We start from the raw sequence: 16,611 nt of genomic DNA on the forward strand, positions 1-16,611 counted from the left end.
AAAATAAAATTAAAAATTAAAAAAATAGAAAGAAGAGAAAGACAGACAGACAGACAGACAGACAGAGACAGAGACAGAGACAGAGAGATTTACTGTCTTTTTTGTAGCAGAATTCGTGGAGGACCCCGCCTTCCTGCTCGCCTACTTGTCTTTAAAACGAAACACCGATCGATTTATCGAATGTGCCTGATCACAAGTTAACCATGTACTTAACTCTGGTTTAACTGAGTTGAAGTTCTTGTGAAAAATACAGTTTGTTTTACACGCATGTCGTCGCTAAAGCTGTGTTTAAATGCCAATCGTGTTTAAAATCATTGCACTACACTGTAAGTGGCCTAAACAGGCCAACAAAACCTCTGTTCAAGAAACGTACCTGATGTAATGCAGTCAGCTGAACAGCAATACAAATGACAACTCTCGATGAAGACATATTTTCATTACTGCAGTTCGTCGAGGGTAGTTTTATTAGCTCCTCAAGAGTCTATAGGGAGATACCTTTTTCGTTTCGCATAGCGTACTTGAGAGTGATGGCGTTGAGCAGTGCAAGACTCTGATAGATTCATACCTTTATGCAAATGTTGATTTGATTCCTGCATACGTGTATGATGCTGCATTTTAATTGTTTCCCTGAATTTTGTCCCCTTGAGTCCTGGTAGTCAAGTTTCCATCTTTGTGTACCTGAAAACGGACATCAAAGTTTTCTTACCTGAACGTATATTGAAGGCAGTGACACCTGTTTCATCACATGTTTCTCTTCTACTACTCCCCTCATCAATCCTTTCTTGGCTAAGGAACTGAACTGACTGTAACATAATTGAGCGTATAAGGGTGTGATTGTGTGAAGCGTGCCAGCATAATTATCGTTGATGAGCACAACGCTGTATTTTTGACAACACTCTGACATTGTTTTCCAGGATCCGGTCTCACTCACGTCCTTTGGTCACGCGCTCGACAGACAGAGTTGTCCCCGCTGACTGCAGCCCGGCCGTCAGCCTGACCTTCAGCAGCAACCCCACTGCCACCGCCATCTCGATCTCCACCACCACCATCGTCACCGCCTGCAACAGCATCGACGACAGCCACCGGGTTTTTCGTCACGTGGACAACGACTACCACGACCGCTACAGCACAGGGAGCAGCGTCGACACTTCCCGCAGCGGGTTTTCTTTCTATAACGGAGGGCACGGCTCGCAGAGCGTAACAGCCTCTCTGCCTGTGTTTGATGGACGCTCAGGGATCAGCCAAGTTGGCGCTTCCAACTATCTCCCGCGTTTCGAGCGCGCTGGAAGCTCTCCTGCTGTGATCAGAACATCGTTACCCTCCTTCGACCGATCGTACAGCTTCCACATCGGCACAGGAGGAGCTGGAGGAGGGGGTAGTGGAAGTGGTGGTGCTGGGCAGGAGATGGTGCGAAGCGGCGGAGGGGGTGGGGGCAGTAGCAGTAATGGCAAGAAGCTGGAAATCCCCATCAAGTTTCTCTCGGAGTCCGGAAAAGTCCGAGCTTCTGAGTTGATGCACAGAGTTCAGAAGCCGCCGAAGGACCAGCAGCAAGGCCAGAGAACTCTTCAGCCCTCCAAGTATGGCTTCCACAGGAGAAGCAAGTCCCCGACCTTCAAGAGACTGGTGGCAGTCGTGGAGAAGCTGCAGATTGTGTCAACAGACTCTGACAGCGACTCGCATCACACCGATAGCTGCAACGTCTGCGCTGCCGCCAGGGTGACGTCATCTTCCGATGCGATCCGCTTGCCGACGGTTCCTGGAATTGTGGATGGGGATGATGAGGATGGAGTGGGGGGAGGAGAGCGGGGGACGGGAGGAGGGGCAGGGGTGGGGGAGCGAGACGAAGATGTGACATATGTGGAACACAACGACTTCCTCTCCTCAGCCCCTCATTCCAAGTACAGGCACCACTACCACCACCATTACAGCAAAACACCCAGCAGGAAAAGCAAACACGGCAACACAAACGCTAACAGCAACAACTCTAAACGGCTTTCACTGGCCAGCAAAAAGGGACCCACTCTCAACAACAGCTTCGCTGCCTCACCCCCAGGAGAACTTACTGACATCCACGATCTGAGCAACGGCTGGGGGGCCTGGGAGGTGGACTCCCTCAGCGTGGACAGTGGGCTGGACCCCAGGAAAGTGACCCTACCGTTCGGCCCAGCGCCTGCTGACGCTCACACAGAACTGCACCTGTTCCTGCCCCGGTTAGCCGACACGCCATGTGAGGAGAGTTGGAGCGTGTCGGCGTCAAAAGCTTCTCCTGAGCGCCATAACAGGCCGAGGTTCGCTGAGAATCGAACCTCCAACTCTCTTGGTTTGCACCGCGGGAAGACGATGTCCACGATCCACCCCCACACCTCCCACCGCCCCCCACAGCACCCCTACCCCAACTCCTACCCTCTTCAGGTTCAGAGTGCTGCAGGGGGAGGGGATCGGAACAGCCGGTCGCAGAGTAAAAGATTTACCTCCCCTGTACGACCGGGGAAAAGGGACAGAACTCCGAGCAAGCCACGCGCCGCGGCCTCGGCGGAAGTTTACGAACCGTACGAACCCTTCATCAAGGGAGAGCATCTGAAAGAGAAGCTGGAAGACTTTCCCACGCTGATCTCCCTTGATCAGGATTGACAATGGCTCAGCGATACATTAACTTTATGGTTGTTGTGGTTGTAAGTGTTAGTGTTTTATTTATAAGTTCAACACTGTGAAAGTATTTTGATTTATAACAAAGACAAAGTGACTATAGTTAAAGAGGGAGGAAGAACCGTGTGTGTTTGTGCGTGTGTGTATGTGTGTCTGAATTTTGGCAGAAGCCCGGCTGACGTCCTATCCGTATAGTAGCCGAATGTGAATAAAAGCTTGTGAGAACAGTATGGCGGACAGAGTATTGTATCGGCAATAAGTGTACATGCTTCTGATTGGTAAAACACAGAGCTTGACGGAACAGTCTGTTACGTATCATACAGTCAGTTTGCATTTTTCCTTTTTGTCACAGGCACTCAACATCGGTTAAATTAAGGCTGAAGGTAAGATGTGAGCTCTTCAGCCTAAGAAGATGGCATTTTCAGACAGAACTGCTCTTTATCACCCCCCCCTCTCCCCACCTCCACCCATCGCGGTGCCTAATGCATGTGGTTTTTGTCTTCCAGAAAAAAAGAAACATCTGCCTGTACTTTGTTCTGCTGAGTGTGTGGTATAGTGGTGAGCGACGTCATTGAAGCGTAAGAGTGTAATATTGTGGAAATGACTGCATTATGAGATGACAAACAGACTTGAGCAGATTGATCTATGTATCGTGTAGAAACGTCCCCTGTCTTCATATGAATGTTCTGTTTGTTAATGCATGGAACGAAATACACAATATTCTGAAAATGAGCTGCTTGCTAAAAAAATAAGGAAGAGAGAGAGAGAGAGAGAGAGAGAGAGAGAGAGAGAGAGAGAGAGAGAGAGAGAGAGAGAGAGAGAGAGAGAGAGAGAGAGAGAGAGAGAGAGAGAGAGAGAGCCAGAGAGAGAGCCAGAGAGAGAGACAGAGAGAGAGAGAGAGATCTGTGACGATCTCATTTTTCAATCGAATTGATTGAAGTTTGAGTCAAACAATCTCTGACCCATTCCGAACTATGAGATTGAATTTCAGCTCAAAAGCTTACAAATTAATTAATGAATGTTTATGAAAATTCTAACAATTCTAATTAAAATCTAAATGTTCATAATATATTTTAAAAATCATTGCATTATATTCTTTGTTACTTCCCTAATCCAAAAATTAAAAGATTTGCCATTGCATGCTTCGCAGAGAACAGAGCGACCCATCCCGTTTTTTCGGGTTTTGGCTAACCAATCCTTACTACTCTTGGTGACGACTGATTTCGGGGTTCATTGTTGATACAATAGTTTGGGGGCTGTTTTGACATCGCTTCATGTAACTTGTTGATTGCTGACGTTGCCACACCACAGCAGCAAAGGCAATTCCTAGACTTCACTCACACACAGGCAAACACCCATACACAGATGTACACAATACTAGACCAGTGAAAGTGACAGCTGTTTATTCGCAGCAACTGGTTTGCTCATAGCAAAGAAATAGAGGCAACAAAAACCCATCTAAGAAACGAACAAAAATACCTACAACAACAACAACAACAACAACAACAACAACAACAACAACAAAGCATATTGACAAACAAAGATGCAAGAACCAACCAAGCAACTAACTAACCCACAAATTGGGAAAAACTGATTTCAGTTCCGATGCCAATGAAAGCGTAACAAAAGATACAGTTAAAGCCATATGTACTCGATGACTATACACGCTAATTGCTTTACCAACAGCTGGAGACATGCTAAATTAAGTTCCCTGCAAAATATTGTGGTCTAGGACCCCTTCAATGTTGAGATATGTTAATTTTCATTTTGATCTGGATCGTCCTATTTATAGATTTGCCAACAGAGGTAGCGTTGACGCAAGGGAAATAACTCCGCGTCTTTGTTTACATCCAAAGTTTTTGAGACTCTAAAACAAGCTGTAATGCATGTATATGGTCCGCGCATGGCGACAAATCGTCATTACATGGTCTTATGGTGCGTTTGACATCGATTATGGGCAAACTACACTTTGTAAACACGGGAGCGCGTACATATGCCTTTAAGTTAAAACAAGAAGCATTTGTTTCCCACTTTGAAGAGGACGAAGATGTGTCCACTGTGTCCGCAGCTCGTCGGACCATGGAGGTTTCAGGTCAGTAACTCTTCCAGTTTTTCTTGACTGTCACATTACTCGAGAAAATCCTCTTGCAAACTATCTTGTAATTTTAAACGAAATGAGGCAGAGCGTTGTTAAGATATATATCAAATAACCAAAGGGAAGTAAGCGCTCTTTATGCATACGACATGTGTAATGGAGTTATTTGACATCTTGTAATTTGCATGACTCGTTTTTATCGACTTTACACACAACACATTCAGTCTTTACTCGTCAACAAAAATAAAGTAACTCTGACAAATAAGTTCCCAAGTCAAAGATGTGCATGTTTTGGAGGAAGTTGACTAAATTTTGCGTACAAGAAGAATTGACCTTTAGCAATGATAATTGAACAGATCAGGTATATTAGCCCCTTAACATTCTAAGGATGTTGCCTTATGTTTCTTTAAGCATTGGACAAATTGCTGCATTGAGTGGAACATTTTGTAATATCTGGGCGACCAGATTCTGTCGATATTTTGTACCCAAATCAGGCATGAAGGTACCTTCTTCTTCTTCTTCTTCGTTCATTGGCTTAGACTCCCACGTTCACTCGTGGTTTTAGCACGAGTGGATTTTTACGTTTCTGACCGTTTTTACCCCGCCATTCAGGCGGCATAAAAGTACCAATTTGCATTCTCATTTACACGCCTTTGTGACGTGTGTGTGACTAATTATTCGGTCATAACAGCTACATCTTTGTACTTCCTTGCACCCTGGAAAATCATTATGCAATAAAATAAATGTGTGTTTCTTTATAGCCATGTTTACCGACAGAAACGACAAAAGCGATAATCTACTGCCAGTCAAAAGAGACACAAGCGGATCAGCGATCGTCAATGTTAGCAGATGTTTAAGAAAGAGGGAGAGAGGAAAAAATCAATCAGCCGCCGTGTTTACTTCCAACTCGTAGTACACACAGTGTTTAATAATACGTACTACCACGCTTTTGTTCACCGTTTTGAATTAGACTCAAAACCACAGTGATCGTGAGACGGGATTAAAACCAACCTTTTTGTGTGTGGAACGGAAATGGAAGTAAAATCTGGTGTGCATTACACATTTCTTATATAATCTGGTACACTTTCTTGACGTTTAAACATATGCGTTGCATTTTGAGGTTATGACCCATCGTGGCCGACGGTAAATGCGTTCCTGAACACGCATTTACGCGAAACTTTTACCAAACAGTCACCATTCATTCGTATACCTAGATGCATAAATGAATTTTCGCAAATGCTGATTAATGCGGTATTTCGACATAATTATTTCAGGTTCGCAGTTTTCGACGCTTATTTGCAGATGTAATAAACAGGAAAAAGAAAGCTGAGCATACAGAAAGCAACAACAACAAAAGGGACAGAAGCTTCTGTATGAAGTTAGTTTTCTTTTTAAAGAGGGAGGGGGGGGGGGTACCCCTTTGTAACATATATAACTTCAAGACAGCAGTACAATTCCAGTAAACAGCTTGTTCAAAGCAATTGTTTTATTCTATTTTTTTATATTTGATGCAATCGTCACACAAAACCACAAAGTTCGATAACAACCAAAAATACTTATGAACACGTTTTAAAGATGTGCAGTTTTTACACAGTTACGGATCAGGATAAATGCGTAAGATAAAACTAAAAGGCTTAAAACAGATCATTACCTGCTGGATCCGGTTGAAAGTTGTCCGAAGGTAAGGAATATCACATCATGTCTAGTGTCTGACTTGCAACTTATGGCGACGGGCGAAATAGCGGTCCAGAGATGGACGTAGGCTTTCAAGCTTTAATGTTTGAGGTTTGAATCCCGGCATGGTTAAGAGAGCTGATATCTATATCTATATATAAACATCTGTAATGGTGTTTATGTTAAAAAAAAGAAAAAGAAAAAGAAACAAGTCGCGTAAGGCGAAAATACAAAATTTAGTCAAGCTGTTGAACAAACAGAATGAAACTGAACGCACTGCATTTTTACAGCAAGACCGTATACTCGTAGCATCGTCAGTCCACCGTTCGTGGCAAAGGCAGTGAAATTGACAAGCCAGAATAACGCGGTAGTGGTTGTGCTGAGCAGGATAGCACGCTTTTCTTTATCTATATTCTTTTTAACTTTCTGAGCTTGTTTTTAATCCAAACATATCAATTCTATATGTTTTTGGAATCAGGAACCGACAAGGAATAAGATGAAATTATTTTCAAATCGATTTCGGAAATTTAATTTTAGTCATAATTTTCATATTTTTAATTTTCAGAGCTTGCTTTTAATCTAAATAAAACATATTTATATGTTTTTGAAATCAGAAAATGATTTAAAATAAGATGAACTTGTTTTTGTGATTGTGATTCACAAGCCGGTAAAAAAAAAAAAAAAAAAAAAAAAAAAAAAAAAATCAATGTTGAGGTATCTATCTTTCGCTAGTAAAGTAAGCGAGTAGTCGTAAGTCGGCGGTCCGGTCACCACCGTGTGTCAATGTAGGTACACGACACATTTCACTGCATGCAAGTGACAGAAATTGTGTAAATATACTTTATATGTGACCCTCCACCACGGAATGAGTCGCATGTCACCTTTGCATGATTTTCATATACTTTCATTTTCCTAAAGAGTTTTTTATGCTCTATCCAATGGTGAAAACCGTTTTAGAAAAGAGCGAAAACTGGTTGAGTTATAAGCCTGTGACTAAGGTGAGCCTCACACTGTTACCAGACACTCCCCGGACTTATATCAAGCCTAGCGCAGAACCGCGCGAGGTGACATGCGACTCAATCCGCGGTGGAGGGTCACATATATAAGACGCCGTTTTGGAATAGTTTTCTTACCAATTGGACCTTAGAATGTCAAAGGAACATTCGCCGTACTGTAATTTGGACGCGCCTTAAATAATTTACTCGAAACTAATCCGTAACTGTGCTAATAATTTGAATTCAAAGTCCTTCCCGTGTCAACAATTCGACTCACCATCTGAGATTCGAACTCACGACCTCCCGATTAAGAGGCCGACGTCTTACCACCACGCCACTGCGCCCGTCGAGGGGGGGGGGGGGGTGTCTAAAATGAGCGGGGGGGGGGGGGGGAGGCGTCTTAAATCGGGGTGGGGGAGTCTTAAATGGGGGGGGGGGGGGGGGGTGGTCGTCCTACAAGGGTGGTTCTACTGGAGAGTGTGGACTTTGAATGAGGACAACGCTGTCATGATTATGACAGGAAAACAGCCAACCAGGGCCTGAACTGATGCTGACGCTTATATATCACGTGCCAACAGTTTTCACTGTTCATGCCAAACTTCAGGTCAGTCATCACCATGGCATGGGCCTTTGTGACGTCACTCCTTGCTGGCTTGGTGGGTGTGCTGCTCCTGACCAGTGCTAGTGCAGGCCCGGATCTGTCCAAGTGTCAGCCGCTGAACGGACAGGCGCTGCCCATGGGCGACTTCCTTTCCAGACTTTCACGCCGGAAGGCGACGAGTATGTACACAGTGGAGACTATGACCCCCCCCCCCCTCTCCACTTTAATTACCGTTCCCCCTCTCCCGTTTTGTTACACCCCCCCCCCCCCACTCCACTTTTCTGTCGTCCGATAATCTGAGAATTATCAGGTTTTAATAAGGAGGTAGTTTTAACATGAAAGTAAAATTACAGAGGTTTAGAACAAAAAAGCAACGTCTTAAAAGGAGGCGGGGTGAGGTAGTTCTCAAATTGCAAAGGAATTTTTAATCGGAGGGGGAGTCGTCAGTGAGGGGTGGGGTGGGGGGTGGGGGGCCTTAAATCGCGGTGGGGGTGGAAGGGGTGTCTCAAATCGGAGTGGGGGGGGGGGGGGTCTTAGATGTGAGGAGGGTTCTTACAATATTGGTTTAATTAAATTGTGGTTCCAAAAGCTGTGCGCATGGCAGTTTTGGATTTCCAAGATAAACATAATATAATGCATACCATTGTAAGAAACTGAAGAAAGGCTCATGGCTTCCGCACGTTTTCGTATTATGGACCTCAGTTATGGAATTCACTCCCCTTTCAATTACGTCACTCTCCATCCATTTCATCTTTTAAGTCCAATTTGAAAACTCACTTGTTCCAACAACATTACGGATAGTTACTTAGTATAGAGTCTGGGGATGTGAGATCTGCATGATGTGTTGTTTGAATCTGACAGTGATTGTATGAATTTTGTATACATGTATTGTTGTCACGCGCTTTGAACTTCTGATAAGGCGCTTTATAAATGCCCGTTATTATTATTATTATTATTATTATTATTATTATTATTATTATTATTATTATTATTATTATTATTATTATAAGTCAGTAACGGTTTTTGTTCTATCAGGTTCTTTCCTTCTTCCGAACCCTCCGCCATTCTGTCCTCGCCCCCTCGTCTTAAAGCCCCTTGACTGCCACAATACGTATAACTATGAGATACGTACTTTTCCATACACGATAAAACACACATCAATAGTGGGACAAGGGAAACAACTGCTGTACATTGCCCTTTCGACTTGCAGCACGATGATCGCCTCCCCTGGAGACCATTTTCTCAGTTTGGATGTCATTATCATACTTTGCATACTATGATTTTTGTGTAAATTTTTTGTAACCTATGTATGCTTTTGACAGTCAAGGGGTTCTCCTCCTTTTCTTCAGAATTTTACGTGACTGCACTGACCAGGGAACTGCAGCCTAACACCGTCAGCGTAATGCTGAGCCTGAAAGCCTTGAGACGCAAAAGGTACTTGATGACCACCACAGCCAACGTGAGAGGCGCGTCGGGCGTCCTGCAGTGTGTGTCCATCGACCACACTCTGCACTACAACCAGCAGGAACGTCGTCTGGAGAGTAAATGGGATGTCTATTCATACGTGGTACACGTGTATTTGCTGGCCAATGATGCTGAAAAGGGGTACGCGGATATAAGGCAGACTTAACCCCCATTTTAAGATACAGTACAAGGATCTGAAATAATCAGGTCTTAACAAGGAGGGAGTCGTAAAACGGAGGTACATTTACACAGGATATGAACAGATATCTTGAAAAGGAAAGGTCTTGAAATGGGGTGGGGGGGGGGGGGGGGGTCACTATACCTGCAATGTTATCTTCTTGGGAAAAGGGGGGGGGGGGGGGTTGTTACACGGGCTTTGGATTGTACAGTGTTATATTTTCTTTAGGGGGTGGTTGATTGGGTTAACACGGGGTTTTCACTGTACAGTGTTATACTTTCTTTAGGGGCTGGTTGATTGGGTTAACACGGGGTTTTCACTGTACAGTGTTATATTTTCTTCAGGGGCTGGTTGATTGGGTTAACACGGGGTTTTCACTGTGCAGTGTTATACTTTCTTTAGGTGGTTGATTGGGTTAACACGGGGTTTTCACTGTACAGTGTTATATTTTCTTTAGGGGCTGGTTGATTGGGTTAACACAGAGTTTTCACTGTACAGTGTTATACTTTCTTTAGGGGCTGGTTGATTGGGTTAACACGGGGTTTTCGCTGTACAGTGTTATATTTTCCGTAGGGGGTGGTTGATTGGGTTAACACGGGGTTTTCGCTGTACAGTGTTATATTTTCCGTAGGGGGTGGTTGATTGGGTTAACACGGGGTTTTCACTGTGCAGTGTTATGCAATGTTCCTTGGCCTTCTTTCTGAATTTTACTTACTTTCTGTCTTGACTACGTATCACGTAGAATGAGTGCGCACCGTATGCATTATTTATAAGAAATATTTTTGTGTCTTCTTCTTCTTCTTCTTTTTCTGCGTTCATGGGCTGAAACTCCCACGTACACTCGTGTTTTTGCACGAGTGGATTTTTACGTGTATGATTCTCACTTTTTTCTGTCCGTATTATTACTGACCAAAGATTTTGAACTTGTTGAAAAATATGAAGACTTTTGACAAGATTAAAAGTATTGACTGTTAGACAATTCGAGTTTTAAAGGAACATTCAACATTTTACTCAGATACACCGTAAAAGTGAATAGCTTTGAAAGAGTAGGCCAAGAGCAAAAGATCACGACTGATGCTGAATTGGTCTCGCTTGACCCCCTGGAATCTCGAGAGAAGAAACAACATCAAACAACAGAAAATAATAAAATAAAAAAAACTGAACAATCCTTTTTATGCTTTTCTTTCCCAGTCGAACTGCATTCTACGTTGAGCTGAAACGGGACGGCAAGAAAGACAAAAGCCTCAGCCTTATAGACCTGCTGACGTCAGACCCTTCTACCGAATCCTCATCGGATTGGGCCAGTGACGCGGTGAAGCGGATATGCGTCGACAGTGACGTCTTCTTCGACAGTCTGTCCGTGAACGCCAGCATGAAAGCCAACTGCGGCAATTAAGTCAACCTGATTGCAGACTGAATATGTTTTGCTACGGAAAATTGTGCATCTCTCTCTCTCTCTCTCTCTCTCTCTCTCTCTCTCTCTCTCTCTCTCTCTCTCTCTCTCTCTCTCTCTCTCTCTCTCTCTCTCTCTCTATCTCTTTCCATCTTAATGTAAAAACTTCGTCCAAACTATTTCAAGGATCTCTCTCCCTCTCTTTCCCTCTCCCCCCACCTTCCCTTTCTCGCCCAATCCCTTGCATCTTTTCAAAACCCTGTTATGTTATATTGAGTACAGCTTGTGGATAGAGGGTCAATGCAAGCTTGGCAATTTCTGTTTTTGTAATTTGATCGCAATGTTCAAATTTGCTGCAATCTCATCTGTTAGCGTTTAGAATACTTCCGTGGAAACAATTCGGCTCACTGTGACTGATCTGGCCAGGATTTTACATGGGATAATGCCATACCTCCATTTCAACACATACCCACACTCAACAGTATGACCAATTTCTAGATACAAAGTGTTTAAAAAAAAAGAAGATTTAATTAAATTAATTCAACAAAAAATGACCAATTCTTCTCACGAAGACATCATGCTATCTATTTTTGGTATGTGTCCCTCGGTGTCCGGTCTAACAGTATAGACGTGTGATCGACAAGAAGAAGAAGAAAGGTATGTGTCCCTCGCTGTCCGGTCAAACAGTATAGACGTGTGATCGACAAGAAGAAGAAGAAAGGTATGTGTCCCTCGCTGTCCGGTCTAACAGTATAGACGTGTGATCGACAAGAAGAAGAAGAAAGGTATGTGTCCCTCGCTGTCCGGTCTAACAGTATAGACGTGTGATCGACAAGAAGAAGAAGAAAGGTATGTGTCCCTCGCTGTCCGGTCTAACAGTATAGACGTGTGATCGACAAGAAGAGGAAGAAAGGTATGTGTCCCTCGCTGTCCGGTCTAACAGTATAGACGTGTGATCGACAAGAAGAAGAAGAAAGGTATGTGTCCCTCGCTGTCCGGTCTAACAGTATAGACGTGTGATCGACAAGAAGAAGAGGAAGAAAGGTATGTGTCCCTCGCTGTCCGGTCTAACAGTATAGACGTGTGATCGACAAGAAGAGGAAGAAAGGTATGTGTCCCTCGCTGTCCGGTCAAACAGTATAGACGTGTGATCGACAAGAAGAAGAAGAAGAAAGGTATGTGTCCCTCGCTTTCCGGTCTAACAGTATAGACGAGTGATCGACAAGAAGAAGAAGAAAGGTATGTGTCCCTCGCTGTCCGGTCTAACAGTATAGACGTGTGATCGACAAGAAGAAGAAGAAAGGTATGTGTCCCTCGCTGTCCGGTCTAACAGTATAGACGAGTGATCGACAAGAAGAAGAAGAAAGGTATGTGTCCCTCGCTGTCCGGTCTAACAGTATAGACGTGTGATCGACAAGAAGAAGAAGAAAGGTATGTGTCCCTCGCTGTCCGGTCTAACAGTATAGACGTGTGATCGACAAGAAGAAGAAGAAAGGTATGTGTCCCTCGCTGTCCGGTCTAACAGTATAGACGTGTGATCGACAAGAAGAAGAAGAAGAAAGGTATGTGTCCCTCGCTGTCCGGTCTAACAGTATAGACGTGTGATCGACAAGAAGAAGAAGAAAGGTATGTGTCCCTCGCTGTCCGGTCTAACAGTATAGACGTGTGATCGACAAGAAGAAGAAGAAAGGTATGTGTCCCTCGCTGTCCGGTCTAACAGTATAGACGTGTGATCGACAAGAAGAAGAAGAAAGGTATGGGTCCAAGTCAGTGGAGGGATGGTCTTTGTAAAAGCTTGTCAGATCTGAGATGGTGAGCCAGATATGTTTTGAAGGGAAGGACTGTACCTTTAAACTGTTTCAAACTATTTTCATTTACTGTTTACTTGTGACCGGCCATTGCAATATTTTAGCTGGACGTAAGCAATAAACCTGATTCACTTATGAATACTTATGTTTACTTATGTACTGAAATGTGTGGATGTTTTTGTGCGGGCGATCATGTGTGTGTGTGTGTGTGTGTGTGTGTGTGTGTGTGTGTGTGTGTTAATCGTGTATTTGCTTAAGGATAGTGGTCCCATCCACTTCCCGGCCCCCAGTCCTGGTAAGAGCCACTGCCAGTTTGTTCGTGGCAGCTTATTCACTAGCAAGCCAGCTTAACACACCCTCATTTTTATATATATAATCCAACACCAGCGACAAACAGCACTTAGCAGAAACACGACGGAAACATCAACAGCAGCAATAACAACGGATGACTGAAATAAGATTCTAACTACTCCATCAAAAACCACTACCAAAACAAATTAATGAACACATAAAAAGTTCAAACATGGCTAAGCAAATTGGATACCATTAGTACATGATGCCCTATACAGCAGTGACGACAGCGACAACAACCCCAGCGACATACACCACTTAGCAGAAACACTCAACAACTACAACCCCTATCACTATCATAACAACCACATAAAGAACGTAAATAACGACGGAAATCGTTGGGGTTCCCGTTCGGAAAGCACTCAGTAAGCAAGGCTGTATCTTTTGGTAGTTGCCTCTGTGGATGATGGTTTTCACTGTAATGGATTGAGGTATAGTTCTCAATAGCTGATACAGAGTAGTCGAGACAAATATTTCATTTGAAACTGGTAATGATCCGCTAACCAGAAAGCGATTTACCCATAAGTACAAGTCCATGAACCAAAGTGGCCCCTCCTCCTCTCCCCCCCCCCCCCCCCGCCCTACAAGAAAACACCACACACAACAAATTCCAAAAACACACACAAACACCACCAAGAAAGTGAGGAAAACAACGGAAACAACTGCGACTCGTTTTTCAAAGGCCAATGCTTTTCATTACTGCAGTAAAGGCAAATATATCGATTGAGTTAAGATTTCTATGACTGAAACACGACCTTCTGGTCTATCCACAGGCGGAAGGTATCGTCTACTGGACTACTACTATCACAGAAAGACTACAAGGTCTGTCACTCACCTTCGAGTCTTCTGTGTTCGTGGAGTCGCTTCCTGGGGGAAAATATTGTTCAAGACTGTTTGCCCCTTCCTACAGTCTGTGTAAGTAGAGGTTACACGCCGAGTCTCAGTGATTATTAAAAATAATGGTCGAAGTTGGCGGATCATGAAAAATGCGAGCTTTAGCGAGCTTTTTCATGACCGCGAACTGAGACCATTATTTTTTATAATCACTGAGACGAGGTGTGTAACCTCTTTATTCCTCCTTTCTTCAGTTATTCAAAGAAAAGAGGAGGTTTTTTGCGAAAGTTTGATTGAATCCTATTCACTCAACCAGTCAACCTGCGCAGGCGATCGATTAATGCGCGGTTGTATAGTTCCGTGCAAATCATTCCATTCTGTTAACACTTCTTGTCAGTTTTCCTATTTTGGACTAAAATCAAGTACACAGATATGCTGTTATTCTGCTGTGGCGGCAAAGGCAGATATTGTGTGTTCTGTATATGTTTTGGTATCGCTTAGGATAATGTTCTTTCGTAAAATGGGACTAGCAGACGAACTTTTGCACCCGTGTTCCAACGTTAAAAACTGTATGAAGTTCAGTTTTCTGGGGAAAATAGTGTATGAAACCGCTTTATGTTGTTTAAATTGATGAGATGTGTGCATTTGGTTGCGTGTGATCTGTTTATTAAATGAAATATTGTTGAAAACTGACCGTCGGATTGCAGTCTGTTGTCGGAAACTGAGTGAAAAGAAGGGGAACTACTCTTGTCGCTAGACAAAGTATGAGTTACTTGCCTTGCGGGAAATTGCTTGTGATGAACGTTTGAGCACGGCAAATCTAGATTCAGAAAACAACCGAACTCATGGATTTTATATGAAGATTCATGTGTTCAGGCCTGTAGTTGTTAATTTAAATGCGGTATGTTTGTATTGTTTGCTCCAGAGATGTATACTTCGTACGTTAGAGCGTTCGGAACTTTTCAGTCGCAAAAAGTAGTACCGAAACAGAACAACTTCTCAACCCATTGCACTATCGAGGATTCAGGCTGTTGCTGGGTCGTTATTTGTTTGGTTGCTGGGTCATTATCGAAAAATAACTACCCCTACAAGTTTACAGAGGTAAAGAAGCAGAGGGGGGAATAAGGTCAAATAAATACAGTTGAATGATTGTTTGAACTATTATGTGCCTTTAGTTTTCAGCTTCTGTCCGCTGCAGGTTGTTTTTAACCATCATTTGGACGAATCTTTGTTTGCGAGCTGCTAATCCACTTGGGGACAATATCATGTATTCGCACCGAATATGCATACCAGCGCTCATTGGTTAATAACAGGATATTCGATGATTATTTTCCCGTGGGTAGCTTCCCTTTGCTGCACAATACTTACATATGTTTTAGACCAATGAGCTCACAAGTTTACATTTTAATTCCCTCACAATGCCCATGCCATTTGTATCATAAAGTTGTCCAGAAGCCTTCTTTATGTTTGTAAGACCTTGCACCAGTGTAGCAAATCATCCAGATCGACTGTTCAAAAGTACTGGGAAGTTTTACTTCAGCGTAATAAAAGCCCAAGATACTCACAGAAAGTTTTGAAGTCTTGTCTTTTTCTGCTCTTCAGAGCATTTTTTTAAAACACTCCTGCAGCTCACCAGAGCGCGCTGCCGACTGAAGGCTTGGCACTAGTGTTAGATTGAAGTATCGCCGGTTGCTTATAGTGATATATATCACACATTGATTGGTAGATTGTCGACGCTTTGTTTTTCGGTGTAACACTCCATTCTGTCCCCCATGTAAAAGTGTCCCCTGGAGGCCGGACGCTTCGGTAACCCTAACAGCCCATATTTGGTGTCCCCTAAGTCTCTAATGTGTCCGCCACCTGACTCTGAAAAAGTTCCCCATCCAACAAAACAATTAAGTTTTCATTCATCACGAACCGGGTTTAACAAGTAAATATATCGCGGGATGACAATATTTCTAGTTCTTATTGTTTTGAGCATCAAATGGACAGTGAATTAATTGTCAAAATCGAAGCCCATCAGGCTGTTTAACAAGTGGAGCCATTGCGAGTTTAGATTTGTGTTTCCGAGGACAACTATTGTAAACATTCGGTCTTAGTTTGCGTTTGTTTAGAATGATGTGTTTCGATTTGAATTATTGTGACATGTCTTTCCATTATGGCTGAAAATAGCTAAATGACGTAATGTATTTGTAGGCTAAAATAAGATCAATTTCTCTGTTAACGTAAACATATTTCCTGAATCATCCGTCAGATTTTAACCAACATTTGATTTTTGAATAGTTATAGGTCCCAGAGAAGAAAGGTTTTGCTATGAAACACAATTTGAAAGTCAAAATACTATTTTTCATCACGAGCTAGACTGCATGTTATAAGTAGAAAATCGGGTCCAAAGTTTGATCAGCAGTTCTATAGTCTGTATGGAGTTTATGTGAATTAAACAAGGCCGGATTTAGTCCTGCCTATTGCCGCATATGACGCGCACATCCTCTCTTACACTCCCCAGAGATTATCATTGTTGTCGCAACAACAACCCCGATGCCTAGATAAACTCGTACAATGCTCTTTTTCT

At 43.2% G+C, this 16,611-nt stretch overlaps 2 protein-coding genes across 2 annotated transcripts in view; both read left to right on the top strand.

Moving 5' to 3' along the window:
- The window catches only part of LOC138962072 (uncharacterized), a 40,506-nt gene extending 37,122 nt beyond the window's left edge, over positions 1-3,384 (top strand). The window contains exon 3 of the mRNA XM_070333781.1: positions 915-3,384. Coding sequence (XP_070189882.1) covers positions 915-2,631 — 1,717 coding nt within the window. The 3' untranslated portion in view covers positions 2,632-3,384. The remainder of the gene's footprint in view (positions 1-914) is intronic.
- Positions 3,385-8,018: 4,634 nt separating this feature from the next.
- LOC138960902 (uncharacterized) lies at positions 8,019-11,111 on the top strand. Its single transcript, XM_070332535.1, has 3 exons — positions 8,019-8,190; positions 9,361-9,616; positions 10,845-11,111. The coding sequence occupies exons 1-3, from the start codon at positions 8,028-8,030 to the stop codon at positions 11,047-11,049; spliced, it is 624 nt and encodes a 207-aa protein (XP_070188636.1). The 5' UTR covers positions 8,019-8,027; the 3' UTR covers positions 11,050-11,111.
- Positions 11,112-16,611: the final 5,500 nt, after the last annotated feature.

The sequence above is a fragment of the Littorina saxatilis genome, linkage group LG3 (assembly GCF_037325665.1).
Source record: "Littorina saxatilis isolate snail1 linkage group LG3, US_GU_Lsax_2.0, whole genome shotgun sequence".
Lineage (NCBI taxonomy): Eukaryota > Metazoa > Mollusca > Gastropoda > Littorinimorpha > Littorinidae > Littorina > Littorina saxatilis.